Raw genomic sequence first — 15,501 nt, 5'->3', positions numbered from 1 at the left:
GCTCTTCACAGCGAGGCTGGGAGGGAGCAGCATAGAGAAATGAGATGTTTCCAGAAGAAGAAGAAAGCGACTGAACATGAGGGGTGAGGAAGCACAACGTCTAGCACCTCCCCCGGGAGGGGGCTCTGGAAGTTACTGGAAACGGACCAACGCCTTCAAAATTCTAGCAAGAAAGTTGCTTTCATTCTAAAACTCCACACCCAGATCAACTATTAATCACGCGTTAAAGTAGGATAAAGATCTTTTTAGACATACAGGGTCTTGAGCAATTTTAATTCCCAGGTGCACTTTCTCAGGAAGCCACCGGGGAGAGACTCCACCAGGACGGGAGGTGGGGGGGACCTACCTAGAACGAGGAAGGGACAGCCAAAACCAGGGGCTCCTTCCTTCCCCAGAGAGACGCCAAGGGGATGACAGCTAAGAGCAGCCTTCAGGGGCAGCCAGCCCAGACTGAAGCGAGGCAGCGGACCCCAAAAACGCTCGAATTGATAACGTACACCATAGAGCTGAGCGTCCTGAAGCAGGACAATTGGCAGAGGGCTGGGGAAAACGGGATTCGTGAGAAGCACCGACAGAAAGAGAAAACAAACGATGACAACAGTAATTCACTTCCAAGAAACTAAAGGTCGGACCGCTAGGAAAAGTAACCCTTGTACAGACCCACCTTCGGCTGTGAAAAGCCACATCTGGCCGAAACAACGTACACCCCCTGCCTAATCCAGCCCCAGCCCCAAGCTCACCGAGAGCGCGGGCCACCGGAGCTGGTTTAACGAGGGCCACTCCCATCCCCATGGTGGGACGTCACTAGCTCCGCCCGAAATTTAACAAATCAAGTCGTTGTAGGGTGAGCTCCTTATTTTAAGCTTTGGAAATAAGTGACCAAAAAAAAAAAAAAATCATTCACAGATGAAAACGATTCCCTCGGAGGATCGCAAAAATCGGGAAGAAGTGCAGGCTGGGGCCCGGCGTGAGGCTTGGCTGTTTTTCATTAGTGCCGGGAAGCTGTGCCCCCATGTGACTTGGGTGAAAAGTAAACGTTCAATGTGCATCCTGTTCCAGCTACCAAAGGAAGGAATGAATGAACACGCACACGCAGGGGGGATACGTCATCCGTCCTCAACATTTTAAATCCCCGTTATTTGCATCTTTGAAACTGGAAAGCATCCCACATTCATATGGATGCCAGCCAGGTGGCGGCCGTGAGGTGGAAACTTGATTGTCATTCCCTCCGGGGGCGGGGCAGGGGGGCAGGGGGCGGCGCTACAGTCTTTCAGTCACTTAAGGATCACTTGAAGAGCGAACGTGACTTCTGGCTGCTGTGTGCGAACTCGCAGAATTTCACGCCCACGGCTGGAAAGAAAATGGCAGAGCTAACAGCGGAGGCTTCTCCTCAGAAAGGGTGCGTCCCGGTGTTCCCGAGGGCACCTGGGCGCGGACAGCCCGGAGTGGAAAAGGGGAATTAGACACTGGATTTATTTCACTGGTGTCTGTCTTTTCATGTATGCATGAAACTAACAGAGATGAAAGTCCGTGATTAAATAAACCCTTCCGTTTATGAGACCTCTTCAGAGAAGTACAAAACTAAGAATCCTAGGTAATTATTAAGGCACGGTGTTCAATTTAACACTGATTTTTAGGTTAGTCGAAAGTAGGTACTGGCCATCTTGCAATTATTAACACATTCGGCGTTAATACATTATATATGGCAATAGGTTTTGCAAAAGCATTCTTAATGATCCCAAAATATACATAGTGCTCCATCCACACCATGGAATATTCCATAATCCCTAAAACGAGTGAATGGGAACTCTGACAGATGTGGAGAGATCTCCCAAAGGAGTTTGGTAGGAAAACGAAGTATGTGGCCCCATTTCTAAAACAACAAACTTTGATCAAAGCCTGTGTGAGTACACGTTTGAGGTGTGTCCAGGCTTACCCAAGCGCAGGCAAACTAGACAAGGTCACTATGGTAGGCAGAATTCTCAAATGACCGCCCCCCCCCACCCCACCCCACCCCACCCCACGATCTCCGCTTCCTGGGATTACTCCCATGACTGTGTTCAAGGGCAAAGAAATTTTGCAGATGTAATTAAGGTTCCTGAGGGGTTGATCTTACCATACGGAGACAATCCAGGGGGCCCAACCTAATCACACGAGTGCCATCAAAGCAGAGAGTTTTCTCCAGCCAGTCACAGAAATCAGAGAGATCTGATGTGTGACAAGGGTCTGAACGCTGCAGAGCTGGGAGGGGCCCGCGGTCCACATACAGCAGAACAAGAAGGAAAGGTAGAGACGAGATGGAGACTTCAGTCCTGCAACCCCAAGGATCCAAACGCTGCCAATACCATGTGGGATTGAGGGGCCCCGTGCTCCCGTAGGGACCACAGCCACCCAGTGAGCGGAGGGCCCAGCCACCGCATGCCAGACTCCCGACACGCTCAATCCGTGAGACACTGAAAGGGTGTGGTTTGAAGCCACTACACGTGTGCCTGTTGGCAGGGCCCGGAAAAAGGCGAGGAGCACCTCGCCTTGAAGACACCAGGATCGTGTGTCACGGGAGTGTGGACTTCGAGGGGGCTGCGGCAAAGGCTCAGAAGGACACGGGGGCGTGTTTCTGGAAACCCCGGGAAGGGGGCCCGTCATGCGGGAGCAGGACTTGTGACTGATGTGCCTGAGCACACCCCTCAGGAGATGCCACCCGCTTTCCCGTTACCTGTCCCAAGAGGCAAAGAGGGAGAGAAACACCAGGAGCTGTGAATCAGAACGGAACCGGGACTGATGACTGAAGATCCTCAGTCTCCGGAAGATAAAGGAGGCCAAGAGTCGGAGGGTGGCGCAGAGAGAGGGGCCGGTGTCCTGCTCAACCCTCTCCTGGCGCCTCAGGAAGCTCCGAAGGCCAGAGCACCGGGCCAAAGACCCTTTCAAGAGACCAAGGGTGCTGCTCGTCGGTTCTCTTAACCAAATCAGGGGCCCTGGAGAAGCTTAAGGGCATCCTCACCTCTCAGCAGAAGCCGCAAATAGAGAAGGGCCATCTCAGGAGCGTCCCTGGGTGCGGCGCGTCTGACGGCCGGCCGCCCCTGGAATCCACGCCTGGCCCAGCCGGCAGGTTCTCGGAAGCGAGCAGCTCGGAGCAGGGACGGAGGGAGCCCGGCACGGAGAGAGGCTCTCCACAGGCAGCAGGCAGAAGAAGCCACTCAGAAGAGTCCCGTCTTTCGGGAAAAGCAAAGAGTGGCTCAGAGCCCAGAGGACGGCCAGCAGAGTGTTCCCAGGCCTGGAAATCCCACCACGGCCCCCAGCCAGGCTCGCCTGGCCGCATTTCAAAATCCACCTACACCAGCGACTCCTTCTCGCCGTCCACTGCCCCCTTTCTGACCCCGAACGCCACGACTCTTGTCCTGCACCTGGCCGGCCGCCGCATTCGGGGAGCCAACCGTCCCACCGGCCCGCAGGTGGGGAGCACTGTGCCCTCCGGCGGTAGAGCTGAGCTGCACTTAATGGATATACGCAGGCGCCCGCCCCACACCTGACTCGGATTCTGTACATGACGAGCATCTGGACGTGAACGGATACGTAACGGCACGAGACTGTGGGGCCTGGAGATGGCTGGAGCGTTTTGCCCATGGACGTAGCTGTGGGTCTCGGCCAGCCCGGCCCAGGATGAGCCAGCCCCCGTGACCGGGCCCTCATGTAATCACCTCCCCAGGGCGTGGGAGGGACCTGTCAAGGTGGAAGCCATCGTTGAGGCTTTGTTTTTCTATGGCAAAAGAGGTTTTTGCAGATGTAACTCGTTTCATTAATCAGTTCACTTTGGGGTCAGTGAAAGGGAGATTACCCAGATGGGCTTACTTTAAGCACATGAGCCTTTACGAGTGGTGAGGAAGTCAAAGACTCGCGGAAGGAAGTAGCCAATGCCACGTTGTTGGCCTGAAGGGGAGGGGGGGGTGGTTAGGGTTTCCAGCAGGGGGACAAGAACCTCAGTCCTCTAACCACGAGGAGCTGAACTCTGCCTACAGTAAGGCTGAGTCTCCTGACAAGAACTCGGCCTGGCTGACACCTCGGATTCAACCTTGGGATACCCGGAGACTCCAGCCAGGCCACGCGGACTCGACCCGTGAGCTGAGCAGTGTGTGTCGTTTAAAGCTGCTGTGTTTGCGGTAATTTATCATATGGCAAGAGGAAACTAATACACGCACGTACTAGGATGTCAACACGAAATCAGGAGGGGTCAGAATGGCAGAGGCACTGATATGGCAGAGAGCAGAACGCCATGGTAAAGAAAACAATGTTTGCATCATGTGAACTCATTTATGTAAAGTTAAATGCAAGTGTATTGTTAGCGTTAAGAAAAGTGTTCGTTCCCTAAAATCCAGCGGTCTAATCAGGGCTAGTCAGCTGAACATTCCCACTGAAAACAACCAACACTGGCCGTATGAGGCATAAACGAGAGCGAAAGAAACCATTAGGCCAAAATCTGAAAGGAGAGAACCCAGAGGTAGGAGTTGTTCTTGTCTGGGAAAACCCTAGCTGGTTTCTGGGAAAGAGAACCGTGGTACCGCGAGAAATCAAAGCCCTGGGCTCGCCACGCAAGAGAGCCTACGGGAGGCCCTCCCTCGTTTCCCGTCCTTCCCTTCTCTGGTTCTGATACGAAAGTTTTCTTGGTTTCATAAACTGCTGCTGCTTTTTCTGTTCCCTGGAATAGTCTGAGGTGCAGTGTTGGAATAATCTGTCCTTGAGCATGAGGAAGAACTGGCCTGGACAGCCTTCGGGGCTGGTGTTTTCACGGTTCTGTCTGGTTTGGGTGCATGCTTGAATGGCTCACACACACAGTTGAGACTGTTCAAGTTTTTGCCTTTCTTGAGTGCGTTCTGGTAGGCTGTATCTTTTCTAGGAGATTGCCCGTTTCATGTTAAGTTTTTTAATTTACTAGCAAAAAGCTATCTGTAAGATCCTTTTTTAAAACAAATATATTTTTGAGAGAGACACACACACAGAATCCAAAGCAGGTTCCAGGCTCCAAGCTGTCAGCACAGAGCCCAATGCAGGGCCTGAACCCACAAATCATGACCTGAGCCACCCAGGCACCCCCTTTTTTAAATACCCCTAGTGTAACTGTCGCTATCCCCTCTTACACCTGAGACTGTTCATGTACCATCTTGACTTTTCCTCCTCAGTCTTGCCAGTTTTGGGTAGTCTTTTCAAAGATACCACTTTTCATTTTATTGATCCTCTCTCCTGCATGTGTTCTGCTCTATATTGTTTCCTGTCTTCTCTCGCGGAGTTCATTAGCTATATATTTTGACCTAATCAAGTAGGCAGGTAGCTCATTGGTTTTCAGTCTTTATTTTCTCGTATGAGCATTTAAAGCTTCAGCCCTCTTCTAAATCCCAGATCAGGTGCCTCCCCCAAGTTCTGATTCACCTTCAAGTCTTGGATCCCTGAGCTGCTTGGACGTGTTTGAAGTTGTATGTATCTGAGTGCTGTGTAAGAGTCGGCTACCACTGCCTGTCAGTATCCATTCTTTCCGCCTTCCTAACAGCATGACGTGAGGAACGACGAAGCAATGTGCCCAGTCACAAAAACCACCTTTCCGGGTCTCTCTTGCAGACCGGCGTGGCCATGCGGCTAAGGCGCAGTCAGCGAGAGATGAGGGAATGTTCCCGCTGGGACTTCTAGGAAAGCGCCGCGGAAGGAGCACACAGTTTGCGGGGACACCTTTGCCTGGCCCCCTCTTCCTGCCTTCCTGCCCTAAAGGCAGATGTGATGGCAGCAGCCCCGCAAGCATCCTGCATTTGAGGGGATCTTCCGGCCTGAAGGCGTGAACTGGGATGGCGGGGAGGGCTGGCCACGGAAGGAGCCACGGGTCCCCGGTGACCTGGAAAGCCACCCTATGGGCCCTGAACCTACCACTGCTGTATCGCCAAAGAAAAGAAACCTGCATTGGGTTCAGCGACGGTTACCTGGCCAAATGCAGTTCCTAATTAATACAGAGGCTGCCAAGACCCCACTTGGGACCGGTTTTTTGATCGTGGAAGATGTCACCTACACGAAAGCATTTATAACTTAGAGTAATGGTAAAATGCACCCCACTTCATCCACCATCCAACTTGAAAAAGGCGGAACCCTTCCAGGCTCCCTGTGTTCTCGAAACTACGCCTCCCTGCCTGCTCCCCAGCTCTCACCCCGCCAAAAGGAACCCCTATTCTGGATTCTGTGTTCAACATTCCCTTATTTTTCACCGATGGTTAGACCACACATTTTGGTAACCCCAAGTTACACTGCTCTGTTTTGCTTATATCACACTATTTCTCCGCCGTTTGCTTTTTTCCTCAACCGTACGAGACACACCCATGTTGACGTACGTAGCTGTGGTTCATTTAATCTCGCAGCTCCGTACCGTTTATTGCATGAACACAACACTATCCGTCCCTCCGTTTTTGGGTTATTTCAAGCTCTAAGCTATTACAAAATGCTGATACCGACACCCCTGTACTCGTGCCCTGGTGACCCATGGGACAGTCTTCAGGAGAAGGCTTCCTCTGACACCATGATATACGCAGATCGTGACATTTACGTGCACACCGGAGGTAACGTGGAGGGGTGCAGAGTTCTGCATGCAGCTGCAGAGGGGGCCCACAGCATGGCTCCTCGAAGGCTCGGGGGACCAGTAAAATGAAGCACATCGGTGCCCCACAGTATGGTGGCAGAGGCACGCACCACGGCCAATGGTGCCAGATGAGTCCAAATGGTCTCCCACGGCTCCCAAGGGGGACAAGGTACTTCCGGCTCTCACGGCGCTCTTGGAGCACCCCCCTCCTCCTCCTCCACAACCTGGATGTTGTTAGACTCTCTTTTTTTGTTGTTTATTTCTGGGGGGGGGGGGGGGCGGCAGGGGCAGAGAGAGGGAGACACAGAATCCAAAGCAGGCTCCAGCCTCTGAGCTGTCAGCACAGAGCCCGGCTCAAGGCTCAAACTCACGAACCGAGAGATCGTGACCTGAGCTGAACCTGAGCTGAACCAACTGAGCCACCCGGGTGCCCCTAGACCTACCTTCTATGCTCTTAATTCATGTTTCCTCACTGCTAATGCGATGGGGTATCTTGTACTTCCTGTCTATTCCTACCTCCTCTTCTGAGGCGGCTATGTGCCTCTTTTGCCCGTGTTTTATCGAGCTGATTTTCTTAAACAGCTTGTTCCTGGCATCCTTGATCTATTCCAGACAGTAATCATTTGTCAGTTGTATATATTATAAAATCTTCCCACGTTAGCCTGTTTTTCACTTTTCACTGTTCATTATTTGATACAATTAAAGAGATTCATCCGTCTCTTCGTGGTTTGAGTTTTTTGTGTGTCTTCCTCAGGAAATTCTTCTCTAGGCTTTTTGTTATTGAATAAAAAAAACCGGTTTTGTAGTCAGAGAACATGCTCTATGAATCAGGTAATTTGCAATATGCTGAATCTTACTTTCTGATCAAGTAGGAGGGTAACTTTTACACATCCCAATGTATATTTGAGAGTAAGATGCACTTTCCAATTGTTGGGTGGAGGGTGCTGGAATAAATGTCCAACAGATAAGGAATGACAGACGCTGGCCAGGGGGATGGGTAACAAATCCAAGCCCCGGCCATCTGTTTACATATTGTCTCTGGCTGCTTTCACGCCGCAACGGCGGAGTTAAGTAGGTGAGACAGAGACCATATGGCCTCCCAAAGCTGAAAATATTTACTCTCTGGCCCTTTATAGGAAAAGCTTGCCAGCCTCTGTTGTGTTCAGAACGGTTTCCCTAGTTCTTTTTTTTTTTTGTTTTTGTTTTCTCTTTTGGTCTGCTTGGTATCAATTGATGAAAGAGCCATTTTTAAATCTAAGACAACAACGCTTTTGGCAATTTCTCCCAATCCTTGCTTGTGATGTTACTTTATGTTAAGGCGAATTTATTAGACGCAAATGAGTTTTAAATCGCTCTATTTTCCTGGTACATGACTTATTAATTAAATGTATAAGCATCATTAAAGCAGTGGTCACTTTTGTCCCTAGTAATTACTTCTCTGAAATCGGTGTGGATGATATCATCACTACAACAGTTTCTTGTTGTTAGCATATTTTTTTCCCATTCTTTTATGTCTTATATTTTGGATGTGTCTCCCATAACTAGCACACGGCTGCACTCGGTTTTCCCATGCATCCTGACCTTTTTAGTCAGAAAGTTTGGTCCATTTGTTATATACGGTGATGTTATATTTGGTTACATTTCTACTATCTTAGACGATACAGTATATTCTTTTTACCTATCTTTTTCTTTTTTTTTTTTAATTTTTTTTTCAACGTTTTTTATTTATTTTTGGGACAGAGAGAGACAGAGCATGAACGGGGGAGGGGCAGAGAGAGAGAGGGAGACACAGAATCGGAAACAGGCTCCAGGCTCTGAGCCATCAGCCCAGAGCCCGATGCGGGGCTCGAACTCACGGACCGCGAGATGGTGACCTGGCTGAAGTCGGAGGCTCAACCGACTGCGCCACCCAGGCGCCCCTGTCCCCCTTTTTTTTCTGAAGTTTATTTTGAGAGAGAGGGAGACAGAGAGAGAGAGAGAGCAGAGGAGGGGCAGAGAGAGAAGGAGAGAGAGAATCCCAAGTAGGCCCCACTCAGAGCCTGATGCAGGGCTCAATCTCACAACCGTGAGATCACAACCTGAGCCTATTACCTTGTGAGATCACAACCTGAGCCTATTACCAAGAACCTGAGCCACCCAGGCGCCCCTTTCCTGCCTTTTTTTGATTAGCGTTTTTTCACTCCGTTTTTTACCTGACTGAAGTTTTAACTCTTTCAAATGTTCCCCTCACGTTGTAACATCAATTCTAGCCTTAATAAAGTAAAAAAATCTCCTCAGTGTCTTTATCCTCCTCCGCAACGATGTAAGAGCATCTGAACTCTGTCAGATTTCAACCCCTCTGCTTGCTTCTTTGCTATTTATTTTTATTCTTTTTAATGGAGAAATACATCATCTGTTTTCAAAATAGTGCTCGAAAAATACAAGGGGTACAGGTGCTATAAAACAAAGCAAACTCCCATCATGAGACACTACGTACATCATGTGAAAAAAAAAAAAAAAACTAGTCCAATATTCAGGTAATGAAAACTAGAAAGTTCCCAGTTTCCAGCTTGGTTAATTATAGTTACGTAAAACACTTAATAAACTACTTTTCCCCTATGTGTTAACAAAATGACAAGACCAAATTCGTGCCTGGCAATTCCAACCTGACCCCACAGCTACCTGAAATACAGAGTTACTGTGCACACTCCACCTGACCTAGGGTGCCGGAAGGGTAAAGGACTTGACAGGGCAGACGTGGAAACCAGGAACGCTGTGTACTTGACATCACAAAGTAAGGGTGAAAAGAAATCCTCAATTACTGCAGAGCCTAAAGGGAAGACTAATCCAACCTTGGAAAGTGAATCTAGAAGGACAGGGGAAGGGCGTAAGAAATTATAGTTGAGTATGAAAAATGCACGTGTGGTAGAAAGGGACAAGGCTGGGGGAGGCCGGAATCAGGACAGGCTAACTGGAAAACCTGTCAGGCTCACTGTGTCCAGATTAAGGCAGACTACGTTTCCATTCATCTACACCTGGGCCGTTCATGTTTCCTAAACATGGATGTTCTGCTGCTTAATTATGAGTGATCTTTTTTTTTTTTTAATTTAAGGAAGGTATTCCTAATCTCTTATAGAATAAAACAAAAACAGAAAGCTGACTAGATGTCAAGTGCTTGCTAGAAATTGTTTTTTACATCTTAACATGTAAAAATTGATGAATTTTAGTGAGTCCTTTAAAAATAAAAATTGGTTTAAATATTTGGGGGAAATGGCTTTTCGCTTACATGTTAAAATTGGAAATTAACTTTAGCACAAACAGATAGTCTGTGGAGCATACAAAATTTCCCATACGTAGAGCTCGTTTGAGCCATCCAGGGCCAATAACGTGTCTCCCAATTCGCTACTTTTAGGAAAGTTTTAGTAAAATATTAGCCATGGAGCCAAAATCCAGTGTTTTGTGCCACGAGGCCACAGGACTGTTGGCTTCATATCACAGTTAAGAATATACTAGCATTCCAGGTATTTTCATGAGTCTACATACAAGCATACTTTGTGCATACAAGCAAAGAGAACGGAGTTGGGGTGAGGGGAGAGGCAAAAAACTTTTCTGTTTGAGGAAAAATGATTAAGGGCAAGAGACTAGGGAGTTTTGTTAGCTCTGAGACTGTATTTGCTGTTTGCTGATTGTATGCGCTCTAAAACAATTGTACAGATAAAACCAATATATCATTTCTTGATTGTGTCCCAGCAAAACCAAAGACTATCTACTGCTTCAATGTCAAATATATACCCTATGCGTTGACATTTCACTTTTAAAGGGTTATGGCTATCTCACAGAGACCGAATTAGATGTACTTTTACACTTTTTCTGAAGTTTAGTACACACGCACAACGGCATCCCATCTGACGATTAATAATGAAGAAAACTCTTCAGGAAAAAACCAGAATTCATCAAGCTGGAAAACTTAAAATTAGTTCTACTTTCTAATAGAAATATACATACAGTGCATCATCAGTATAAGGAATTCTGATACCAATTTGTATTGCCAATTTTCCCCAACAACGCATCAAACATAAATCCAGTCCAGATGTCAGGCATGGGGTTGCCAGCTGAAGGGGTTTTTTTTTTTTTTTTTTTCTCTTTATGGGCACTAGTCCTTTCAAGTAGTTGCTACAACTGCTGCTGACACATTAATAACAGTTCTAGCTTCACCTACTAACCTGGACTTCTGATCAAGATTAGCCAAGTAAAGGAAGTTACCAAATAAGGCTAAATGTATTTTGAGTCAAATCTCGTTTGGTACCCTTCATTCTCTTCCTGTGGCCTTTGAAGACAACAGGTTGAGTTGGCAGATACTGTTTACGGACCCTGGAGGTTGTTTTTGTCAGTTCAGTCTGTCTTACTGAATTCTTGGTAACAGGAGCAGGATTTGCAGGAAGAGCAGAGATACTGAAAAGTTCTGTACTGGATGTTTTCCAGATGGCCAGCCACTATCTGAATGGTTTCTAGTGGAGTTATACTGTCTCTTTAGGAGATTGTTCCTCTTCTTTTAGTTTCTTTGGTCCTTTCTGAGGTGAGAACGTCTGCTAGACTCCCACTATAGGATTAGCTATGTTTGTTGCAGTGCTCCCTGAAGGCCTGGGCGGATGATTTACCAGACGTGTAGAAGAAACAACTCTGGCAACTGTGGGCTTTGGTGGCGGACAAAGGGCTGGTTGCGAGGCAGTCTGAGGAATGCTTTCCCCCGACGCACCCAAGCTTGCACTGGGATTCGCTTGTTGCAAGGAAACTTCAGTAACTTGCACATTGGTCACAGGTGCCACCATTATAGCAGGAGCAGGACTGTTTCTGCCCTGACAGCTGCCAGTCGTCGGGCCGGTCTTCATAATGCTAGTAGGTGAAGGCACAGACATGCCGTCTTCACTGTCTACAGAGAAGTCAAGGCTGTTGTCATTCAAAGCTGTCAAAGTGACACCTTCCGCTGAATGTGTTTTCTTTTTCTGAAGCACTTGATTAGGTAGTAGTTGATGAAGTTCCTTTCTTCTTAAATGCATTGCAGCAATTTTCATATCTACCTCAAACATCTTAGTATTTATTGCTTGCCTATAAACTGTATCCGTGAAAGACTGGATATCATAGGTGAGATCAATACTGAGAACGTCAGAGTTTTCCGGCTTTTTTAACACTAACCCAATCACCCACATCGTGCGAAATTCTTCCCTGTCCGGATTTTCTTTAGGAGCTGGAAATGACTGAGGATTCACATGCGCCAGAGTAATAAATTCATTCTTCTCCAAGCTCCCAACCAGGATTCGGATTTTTGATTCCACCAAGCCCACCCATTCTAGATGTTGTTTTTCTGTTGGTGCACTTGCTAGAAGTACAATATAATGCTTGTACTTTTGAAAGAAGCTTGGAGCTTCAAAAAGCTTGGACCACTCTGCCTTACTCAGCAAAATTTCGTGTGTAATGGCCAGCCCTTGTTTAAACTCCTCAATCATGACCATCCTTGTTGAAACAGACACATTGTATGTGGAGTTCTGCTGTGGGTACGCTGGTGTGATTATGGGCATAAGATGGTACCTATCACTGGGATTTACTCTTGGGTCCCATACAGGCAAATTAAGGTTCTGTTCTTCAGGCTCTTTCAGTAGCACTGGATTTGGCCACTCCCATTCAGAAAACACCAAGAAAAACTTACGTACAAGAGTCGATGCTATTGCATTTGGATAGAGCTGGCAAGTTCTTGCCACTAGCATGGCCCAGGAAACACCTCCTAGGAAACCTAATATATTGGAATAGATATTGTGGCATTTGGCCCACAGTTTGATAGCTCGCAGAGTTAACCTGAAGTTGTCAATGTCGGGTACCAGATGTAAAATTTCATCTGTCACCCGGCAACCGTTAAGGCTTCTTATGCATCTAATATCTAAATTTTTAAGCAGACTGTCATCTCTTAGGTCCAAATCTTCTGGAATGGTCTGCAGCGCCAACCTTGCAAACAAAATATCAATCTCTATCCCATCAAAACACAGTTTAATAACTGGCACAAACGCCTCCTCAACAGCCCTTAAATCTTTCACTTCTTCGTGTAGTTTCAATTTATCATAGAACGAGGTGAAAAAGTCGCTTCGGTCAACATGTCTTGGAGCAACGCACAACGCATCGATATCGGCACCTTTCGTGTGTACTCCTAACCGGTAAGAGCCGAACGTAAAGATTTTCCCGCCAACATTTTCAATTACAGCTTGTGGAAGGCTCTTGCTTTCACTGATCTCCCGTATCCATTCCTTCACCAGATTATTTAATTTTTCCAAAATTAAAATCCTGCGCTGCAGTTCCTCTTCCTCTTCAAAAACCCCGAAGGGCTTCAGGGTTTCGATTAGCTTCTGGGTAAGTACGCAGTCAGTCTCCTTGGGGGCTGCTAAACTGATGGGGGAGGAGATGCCACAGCGCTTGGGCGGCGGCGGGGTCTGTTGTGATCCAGGGGTCGTCACCGGAAACGGCATCATCTCTAGCGCCGGCCCCGCCACGCCACTTCCCCCGCCACCGCGACCTCCGCCCGGGTCATGATCCGCTGGCGGGAGGGGCGGGGCTCCTGCCGGCCCGGGTCCAACCCGCTCCCGCTCCCTCTCCGCTCCCGCCGCTTCAAGCGCTTTTCTGCCTTCCCCTCAGCCCCAACATGGCGCCGGGGCCCTCGGCGCGGCGTTCTAGAACGGCCGCGCAGGCCACGCACGCCACGGCGCCTGCGCCGCGCGCAGAGCCCCACGGGAGTTGTAGTTTCGCGGCGGGGGGGGGCAGCGCAGGCGGGCAAGGGTGCGCCTCGTCAGTACCGTTTACGCACACCTACCACCTACCGCCCGGATCTCCAGTGCCTCGCACCTCAGATCTACTTCCTCTCCAGGAGCAGCTTCCGGGGGGCCTCCGCCCTAACGCACGTCCTTCGGAAACGCCTCGCAGTCAGGGTCTGCTGCTGCCAAGCGTCCCTCTGCGTCCTCCGTGGCCAGGTGCCTGCCTGGGGGCTTAGCGGTGTCGGCACCTCGGGGTCGACGGTTCTGTTCTTTCCAGCCTTGAAGGTCCTCCGCGCCGCCTCTGCTTTCCACGGCTTCTGTTGAGAAGTCTGCAGTCCGGCCGACCCGCTCACCTTTCTGGCAGCGATACAAATCTTCCCTGCCCTCCACGTCCTGCGATACTGCCACCGGGTGTCGAGGGATAAACTTTTCCCTTATCTTATCGTACACGGTGATTTCTGAACCGTAAGATGCGCGGTTTTCGTCTCATGACCCCAGGAAGATTCTCAGGCATGTCCTTGGAATATGCCCTCCCCACCACCGATGCGCTTCATGCGGACACGTGATGGACTCTCTCATTGGGCTCTCCATGTCTCCCGCCTCCCCTTTCTTCCCGGGCGATGCCGGGTCTACCTCTCAGTTCTCTGATTCAATTGCAGTTAGTCTGCTGTTTAAGCTGTCACTGAAGTATCCATTTCAATACTTTCTTAAAGTTTATTTATTTGGGGGGGGAGGGAGTGTGCACACACGAGTGGGAGAGGGGCGGAGGGAGAGAGACAGAATCCCAAGCAGGCTCTGGGCTGATGGCATGGAGCCCCATGTGGTGCTCAAACCCATGAATCGAGAGATCATGACCTGAGCCGAAACCAAGAGGCCAGTGCTTGACCAACTGAGCCACCCAGGTCCCCCTCAATACTTAACATCTTTAATCACCAGAAGCATTATCTTGTTCTTTTCCAAATCTTTCCAGCCTCTTTGGAAGACATTCTGTTCTTTCCTGTTTTCTTTCTACCTTTTATTCATTGAACACTAACCTTACTTAATATTCTATAACTAACGGTTCCTACTCTTAATATTCCTGATAATCTGATTCTAGCTTGTTTTCTACCAACTCAGACCAACATCATCATTTCACGTGTCGTGTAATTTTGGGACTGTGAGCTCATCTCTGGTGAGGCTTGGGATGCCTGTGTGGATGTCCTCCCAAAGAGGATTTGCTTTGTTTCTATCAGATGTCTTCGTACACTATCAAATTGTACAGTGTAATGTAATTCCTCTTCCAAGGACTAACCAGATTACCAGAGTAGTGCGATTTTGAACCCCAAACACATGTGAGAGGAAAAGTATTTTTCCATTCTAGGGGAGTTTTCCCCGCCCGGACCCCAGGTCAAGAAAGAGAACTCTAGGGGCGCCTGGGCGGCCCATTCGGTTGAACGTCCGAATCTTGATTTCAGCTCAGGTCGTGATCGAGGGTCGTGGGCTTGAGCCACGTGTTGGGCTCCATACTGAGAATGGATCCTGCTTAAGATTCTCTTTCTCTCTTTCTCCCTCTGCCCCTCTCCCCCATTGTGTGCTCTCTGTCTCCCTCTAAAATATTAAATAAATAAATAAATAAATAAATAAATAAATAAATAAGGAATGAAGGAGGGAGGGAAGGAGGAAGGAGGGAAGGAAGGAGGGGAGGAAGGAAGGGAAGGAAGGAAGGAGGGGAGGAAGGAGGGAGGGAGGGGTGGAAGAAAGGAGGGAAGGAAGGAGGGAGGAAGGAAGGAGGGAGGGAAGGAAGGGAAGAAGGAGACAGGGAAGGAAGGAAGGAGGGGAGGGAGGGAGGGAGGGAGGAAGGAAGGAAGGAAGGAAGGAAGGAAGGAAGGAAGGAAGGAAAAGAAGGAAGGAAGGAGGGAGGGGAGGGAGGAAGGGAAGGAGGGAAGGAGGGAAGGAAGGGGGGAGGGAAGGAAGGAAGGAGGGGAGGGAGGAAGGAGGGAGGGAAGGAAGGGAGGAAGGGAAGAAGGAGGCAGGGAGGGAAGGAAGGGAGGAAGGAAGAAGGAAGGAGGGAGGAAGGAAGGAAGGAGGGAGGGAAGTAAGGAAGGAGGAGAGGAAGGGAGGGAAGGGAGGAAGGAGGGAGGTAAG

The 15,501-nt window shown here is 48.9% G+C and overlaps 2 protein-coding genes across 3 annotated transcripts in view; both read right to left on the bottom strand.

Moving 5' to 3' along the window:
- The window catches only part of RADIL (Rap associating with DIL domain), an 88,126-nt gene that overhangs the window by 37,872 nt on the left and 34,753 nt on the right, over window positions 1-15,501 (bottom strand). The gene's annotated exons all lie outside the window — the stretch shown is intronic.
- PAPOLB (poly(A) polymerase beta) lies at window positions 11,173-13,098 on the bottom strand. Its single transcript, XM_030300801.1, has one exon. The coding sequence runs from the start codon at window positions 13,096-13,098 to the stop codon at window positions 11,173-11,175; it is 1,926 nt and encodes a 641-aa protein (XP_030156661.1).

This window comes from Lynx canadensis, chromosome E3 (genome assembly GCF_007474595.2).
Source record: "Lynx canadensis isolate LIC74 chromosome E3, mLynCan4.pri.v2, whole genome shotgun sequence".
Classification (NCBI taxonomy): domain Eukaryota; kingdom Metazoa; phylum Chordata; class Mammalia; order Carnivora; family Felidae; genus Lynx; species Lynx canadensis.
Note: the sequence above shows the minus strand (reverse complement) of the source record. Positions and strands in the feature narration are given on the sequence as shown.

Bases quoted from the DNA above. Each gene is read 5' to 3' on its own strand.
- PAPOLB (XM_030300801.1), bottom strand. From the start codon at position 13,098: ATGATGCCGTTTCCGGTGACGACCCCTGGATCACAACAGACCCCGCCG.